The sequence below is a fragment of the Lottia gigantea genome (assembly GCF_000327385.1).
Source record: "Lottia gigantea unplaced genomic scaffold LOTGIsca_144, whole genome shotgun sequence".
Lineage (NCBI taxonomy): Eukaryota > Metazoa > Mollusca > Gastropoda > Lottiidae > Lottia > Lottia gigantea.
The window spans coordinates 182,565-189,868 of NW_008707688.1; the positions used below are offsets into that span (position 1 = coordinate 182,565).

Here is a 7,304-nt window from a genome sequence, read left to right on the forward strand (position 1 = left end):
GTACCTGACAAATTTTTAAAAATAAAAATATTGAATTGTATTATAGTCTACAGTGAATTGAGTTATTCCTGGCCAGTTAAACACCACTATCCACTTCAGAACTTTTTGGGTGATTTTGATATAGCATTAAATATGTTGGTAGGAGTACACAAAATTAAAAAAGGACCAAGACAATCAAGAATAGTAGCTTGTCATTTATTATGATACCTGTAAACAGTCTAAAGGTTCTGTTCTTCTAACAGCCCAATGGAACCAAGTTCTTCCACCCAAATCTCTTTCTATTCCATCAGCTTCTTCAATATGACAATATTCTGACCGACTTAGTAACTCGAAATGTTTGATATGATCCATTTGGCATGCCCACATACCAGGTGTTAACCCATCTTTATCTCTTACTCCTGTATCAGCATCATTCTCTAATAATATCTAAAAATAGAATAACATAGTACTTCATAGAAACAATATCAAACTTACTCAGGATTCAAATATCAAATATCAATCACACCAAATTGTCTTTGCCCCAGAGATTTCATATTTTGGTCAAGAGAAACCTCAGTAATTGAATGGGAAATAAAAGTGGTTCAAAAATAGGCTATTAGCTTCTCCATTAGGCTACACATATAGAGGCCAGAAAAAAATACCTTTTAAAGCTTTCAGATTTTAACAATAAACTTTAAGCCATGTAAGTTTTTTCACTAGCAAATTTTGGGAACGTACAGAATCTTCTGAAAAAATCACTTTTCATCAAATTTCTTTAATAAATTTTTATTCCATTTTATGAAAAAACAAAATCTCTCTTCAATCTGAAATCCAATATAATCAGATTGACAAGGTTCTTCGATAATACAAAATGAAGAGTTGTACCTGTAAACAGTTTGTTTCTGGATTAGTGACAGCCCAATGTAAAGCTGATCTACCATACACATCAGCTATAGACAAATCTCCACCAGCTTCTAATATCATACCTACAGCTTGACCATTACCATCATGACATGCTTGTTGTAATGCAGTTGAACCATCTACATAAAGGCATACAGGCAAGTGTAAAGTTGACATAAGTATAAAGTTGAATCTGAATATCCTCAGCTACTATTTTTGTAGATATCAGCTTAACAAGTTAAGAACAAGTATGCATTTTTAAATCAAAATGGTAAATATATACTAAAATTGAAACTGTTTCTTTCACATTGCGATATGCATGAAAAAATGAATGAGGTTCAACATTCAACAAGTTAATTTAAGAAATGAAATCCTACCATGTGCTGTACTGTTGGGATCTGCTTGATTATTTAATATATATTGTAATGGACCATGTTTAAAGAAATGTGCAGCGTATGTTAAAGCTGTTCTTCCTATACCATCTCTATCATCCAGACAGGAAGGATCTACAAAATGAATAAACCAAAATCATTATAAATCGAAAGACACATTGTCACACTTTTATTACTGACAGGTATTGAGTATAGTAAAATCAGTAACCATGAACTCAGACCATTAAAGGACAGAAATCAAGTTTGCTATCCTTTATAAACTTATGTGTATCGTGAACACTTATAGATTCTTTGACACTATTTTGAATTCCCATCCAAAATCTGTGGTCCTTGTAATTCAATACAAAATTGACCAGATATTGACATCACTATTGCAAAAGCTATTTAATTCGTATCAAACGGTTTGCATTAGTAACATCAGAAAATGGTCAAGTTTAAGTTACATTGATTTTAATAGCTTCAAAGGTTCCCTCTTTTTGAATTAAATAAGTTATAGTATTGTTATTACACAAGTAAGTTTTATGAAAATTGCGATTTCCATCATTTTAAAACTGGAGGGGAGGTGTCAATTTTAGCATATATCTGCATCATTTTCAATGCAATCCATTGCTTGAAAATATACCTTTTCTGATCAGTTCTTCTATGGAATCAATGTCATCATTTAATGTAGCTTCAATAATTTCTGGCAATGATGCAAAGTTGATACTGTCAGCTATTGACATATTCGTGGACATTCGAACATAGGTGTCCATATTTAACCACTTCCATTGAAACTTGTCAGGTGTGTCCACAAATGGAGTCATTGGACTCAATCCTCGAGCTGTTAACTGAAGTGTGTGAGAATTCCTCTCTGAATTCCGAGACTGCAAAACACGATAGTATTTCTGCATGTGTAGCAGTGCAAGCTTGAGAGAATCTCGAACTTCTGCACATTGTGAATCGTCTGTTAGTTTCAAAAGAAACTCGTGAATTAAGGCTGCAGCCTTCTGGAAATCTAAAATGAAACCATAAAAGAAAATTGTAAAAAGTGAATGTTATTTTTAAATTTTCTATAATATATACCAATTGATAGATTTCCATAGTCTTTAAAAGAAGAACTTAGCCTACAACTTAAAGTTCAAAAAAAGGATAAGTAGGCTAGTTAGTACTAGACTAGTAGTAGGGAAGTAGGTAGGCCTACAGACACAGTAGCTTTAAGTATGTTGTATAGTAAAGTCTGCTGTATGGTGAAGTAAAATGTAAGATAAGCTTAATTTAATCAATATTATTTACATAAATTCTGTGGAAATCTAAATTTGCTTAAGAAAAAAGGGAAATGAATGAGGGGAGGGAACTGTCATTACTGTTGCTAATGACTCTATCGTCCATTGAAAATATGTTTTTAACTCACCCTTTCTTTTGACAACCATTTTCAGTATTCTTTAATTAAAGAAGCGCATCCAAAATATTGAAAGAATAAAATATGCATCCATTTTGCTTTTCTGAAATAAAACTAGACGATAACACATAACCTAATAATTAGTTAAAGGACATTTTCGTGCCCATTCATGATTCCCCCACCCGGAGGAAGCCATTAATATTACCCATAATGCTGTTTGAAGGTAAACAAACGAAAACATAAATAGTCCGTAAATAATTTACAAATAGCAAACTAAGCTTAGTAAATAATACTTGTATCGGTTTATAACATAATAATTCAATCATAAAAGTTTTCGAAAATATAGCTCAAAACTCAATTTATTCTGTTTTTACACAAAATCGACTGACGTAAGTTAAAAGTAGTCCGATGTTTTGTATCAATCCGCGCTATTTTAGGGCGGCCATCTTTGCACTGAGAGAACTGCAGACATTTTTACCCCTGTTCGAAATCTGAAATCATCCACTCTCGTCGAGGGCCCTTTTTTAGATTTTGTTTAGATTGGCATCTGCGGTAATCTGTAATGGCAGATGCGGACAAATTGAATATAGACAGTGTTATAGCACGGTTATTAGAAGGTGAGTTTGTTGACCCCAATTTTCTCCTGAGGAAACAAAAAAGTCTAAACATTTCCAGGGTGACCCATTAGCGCGTTAATCTGCCTCTTCTTTTTAAGTAACTTATCGAAATGTATGGCTTATATTCATCTAACTTCATGCTGAATATTATTTACTTGTCTATAGGCCGTATAAAACTAGTCTTGTTGTTAAGCAACAATCCGAATTCTCAGTTTGGGAATTGAACTTCAAGGCCATTTTACAACTAGGCTAGTTCTAGTTCATTGCAGAGCGTTTTCTTCTTTTAACAGATTTGTTTTTTGTCGGATTTCCAGTAATTTTTGACCATTTTAAGTGTGGTAGAGGCCATAATTAACTCTCTAAACTTACCATATTTTTACTAAGTTCTGGTTAGGTGGAAAAAGCTTTCATGGGCCCAAGGCCAAAGCCATTGTTATAATATATAACTTTATAAATTCAATTGAGTTACATTTTTGTTCATCATGTTTGTTGGAAATAACCATCGGAATATTTACTACTTTCAGTTCGCGGTTCCAGGCCTGGCAAAAATGTTCAGTTGACAGAAGGCGAAATAAGAGGACTGTGTCTGAAATCTAGAGAAATATTTCTTAGTCAGCCGATTCTTTTAGAATTAGAAGCACCTCTCAAAATATGTGGTAAGTACATGGCTTGTTAAGGATTTATATTTTATTGGGAATTTTTCAGATGCAAGTGTAATATTTGAAATTTATTATCACAAGCAATGTAGGGCCTAGTATCATCCCTCTGATGAAAAATGAAAGTGAAAACTTGTAGCTAATCAGCTACAATTTTTGAGAGCTGACTGTATTGGATCTCATATTTGGTTGACCAATGAAAAAGAATATATTTTGTCACTAGGTTCATAGTCTTTTGTTTAATGAAATTGATTGTATTGTTGACTAATAAATTATTGTTTCAATTTCCAGGTGACATTCATGGCCAGTATTATGATTTATTGAGATTGTTTGAATATGGAGGTTTCCCTCCTGAAAGCAATTATTTATTTCTGGGTGATTATGTAGATAGAGGCAAGCAGTCACTGGAAACGATATGCTTATTGTTAGCTTACAAGATCAAATATCCTGAAAATTTCTTTTTATTACGGGGTAATCATGAATGTGCTAGTATCAACAGAATTTATGGTTTTTATGATGAATGTAAGTACCGGTATTTAGTCTACAGTAAGATTCCTGGGTTTATAGTTTAAAATTTGAAACAATTGTCATTAAATATTAATAAATAAAATTCATTGAAAAGTTTTAGTAAAAAAAATTATGATGCAACAGGCAAAGTCTAATTTAAGTGTAGCAAAGAAAAAAAAAATTTTGTATTTTTTTTTATTTTTCAGGTAAAAGACGGTATAACATTAAATTATGGAAAACTTTCACAGATTGCTTTAACTGTTTACCCATATCGGCCATAATTGATGAAAAAATATTCTGTTGTCATGGAGGTATAAGCACATTTCTTTACACTAATCTAACCTGTTTCAATTTTTAGCTTTTAACAAATCTGCTGCACAATTATGAAATTGAAGGGAGAAGTATTGTTGCTAACCAGGTCAAGTTCCACAGGGCTATTTATAGAGATCATAGCCTGCATAGGAATAATTTTTATATATTTTTCAGGTTTAAGTCCAGATCTTCAGTCTATGGAACAAATTCGACGAATTATGAGACCAACTGACGTTCCAGACCAAGGTTTATTATGTGATTTATTATGGTCAGATCCAGACAAAGAAACGATGGGATGGGGTGAAAATGACCGTGGTGTATCTTTTACATTTGGTGCTGAGGTTGTCGCCAAATTCCTTCACAAACATGATCTTGATCTTATATGCAGAGCCCATCAAGTAAGCAAATTTTGATTTTATAAATGCAGCCATTGGGGTTTGCATTATATTTTGATAAAGCTGAAGAGTTTCTCTATATGACTGATTTTAGAGTATTACAAATGAAGATGATTCTAAAGGACTATTGGCAGCATTTGAAAATATGTTTTGTAAATGTTTCTATCTAACACCTATGTATTTTAGGTTGTGGAAGATGGGTATGAATTCTTTGCCAAACGACAATTAGTGACATTATTTTCTGCCCCTAACTACTGTGGAGAATTTGATAATGCTGGAGCCATGATGAGCGTGGATGAAACATTAATGTGTTCTTTCCAGGTGGGTACATAACTTCAAATTAACCAGTTGTTGATTAATGTTGGCAACTAGTCAGTACTTAGTCTTAAAGTAGCTGAACAAAAATTTTATGACTCCATGGCTGTTTATCATCTCTTGAATAGATTTCCAATATGTGTGGCTATTATTTTGGTTTAGTAAGATGTGCGTTATTTGCATGAAATAGCATTTTGAAAGCAAGTTCTGCCAAAACCATAGAAATAAATATCAGATGAGGTTTTATAGTCAAAGTTATATAACCATCTATATGGCATGTTTTTCAGATATTGAAGCCAGCTGATAAGAAGAAATTCCCTTACGGTGGTTTGAATGCAGGCAGGCCTGTAACCCCTCCAAGAGGAAACCAAAAAGCCAAGGGCAAGATATAGTGTGATAATTATACTTGCTTTTATTTTCTGTTATGACATCAAAAAGGGAAGCAACTATATTTTAAAAAGGAAAATAAATGACAGTGACTTCTTGCTTCGTCTAGCTCATTTAGGACTTGGCACTAAGTAGAGATGCCTATCTGTTTAAAAGACTTGTATATATTCGGTAATCTATAAATTTATATATATGTATGTATTCTGTTGTCCATAAGATGTAGGGTGTTTCAGGTCATTATCAAACAGGATTGACCAAAACTGGTCATGTGCTATATATAGCAGTTGATTCATGATGCATACCATGTCAAAGCATTGGCAACTAAATTACTGCTATTTTAATAATTATGTTTTTCGGCAAATGCTTTTGAAATTGACTTCAATTGATATTGCACAGATTGAAGCAGTGAACCTGAATGAAGGACTATCTATGTCATCCTTTTATGTTCAGTGCTGTCTAATTTTAATTTTATTTTGTCGCCATGTCCATAGAAATGTACATGTAAATACTTTGTGTTGGTTTCTTAACATTTGATATTGTTATTTCATTTTGTGATTTTTCTCCCAACCTTTGTTAAAAACTAATGAAATCAATGAATTAATCGTAAATTAACTTGTATATTTAGAAAATAAAATGTACATAACATCAAGAATTGGCATGTGACTGAAATATAAGATCACTCTAAGACGTGAACATTATCAACTGGACTACAATTGTACTTAAAGATTAAAATTTTCTCTTTATTTTGTTAGTCATATGTCAGTTCTAGGATTCTCAAACTTATTTGTATGGTATCAGTGTAAATAAAATAAAGTTGTTCTTAACTTTGTCTTTCTTATCCAAGTCTGATATTATTCATTACTGATGTCCTGAAGCAAAATTAGAACAGAAGTTATGTCCCTTTATATAAAGCCATTAACTGCCAACGAAGAGTTATAAATAGAACGATTCGCCCAATGAAAATACATAAATGAATATATGGAACAATGCTTCATAGATGTGGACAAAACTTAAATGAAATGATTAAATCTCAGGGTCAGCTCCGAAATATTAAAGTCTTTAATATTCAACGCTTGTTTGCTCCCTTATTCTTTTGAGCACGTTCACTTCAGGGCGTGTTCTTCGAACTGTATTATTTATTGTTGTACACTTAGTCAATTTTTAATGAAGATACCTGACTAATTACCGTTCAGGGCCCTCTGACAAATGAATCACCTTGGGAATGAACCACACGAAACTATGCGCCTGTCATAAACCAGCATTATGGCACGTAACTACGTATGAATCCACCCCTGACAGTTGATACTAAATGCCCTCATCAGTACATATCTGCCAGTGCGTAGTTGTGTACCTTGACTGGCAAGCTATATTTTCTTTAGTTCTCAACAATAGCAATATCAACATTTCAAAATTCAAAAACTTAGTCAATAACACTGTTTATCACAAATTTAAATTACAATGGTGAT

General features: G+C 32.7%; 1 protein-coding gene across 1 annotated transcript; it reads left to right on the top strand.

Moving 5' to 3' along the window:
* The first annotated feature begins 3,079 nt into the window (after nucleotides 1-3,079).
* Nucleotides 3,080-6,679, top strand: LOTGIDRAFT_200510 (hypothetical protein). Its single transcript, XM_009050080.1, has 7 exons — nucleotides 3,080-3,266; nucleotides 3,791-3,922; nucleotides 4,214-4,444; nucleotides 4,636-4,740; nucleotides 4,916-5,139; nucleotides 5,323-5,457; nucleotides 5,739-6,679. The coding sequence occupies exons 1-7, from the start codon at nucleotides 3,212-3,214 to the stop codon at nucleotides 5,841-5,843; spliced, it is 987 nt and encodes a 328-aa protein (XP_009048328.1). The 5' UTR covers nucleotides 3,080-3,211; the 3' UTR covers nucleotides 5,844-6,679.
* The last annotated feature ends 625 nt before the right edge of the window (nucleotides 6,680-7,304 follow it).

Excerpts from the sequence above, each read along its gene's own strand:
- LOTGIDRAFT_200510 (XM_009050080.1), top strand. The coding sequence starts at position 3,212 with ATGGCAGATGCGGACAAATTGAATATAGACAGTGTTATAGCACGGTTA. Across the intron at positions 4,741-4,915 it reads AATATTCTGTTGTCATGGAG|GTTTAAGTCCAGATCTTCAG; the intron begins GTATAAGCACAT and ends TATATTTTTCAG. Across the intron at positions 5,140-5,322 it reads TTATATGCAGAGCCCATCAA|GTTGTGGAAGATGGGTATGA; the intron begins GTAAGCAAATTT and ends TATGTATTTTAG.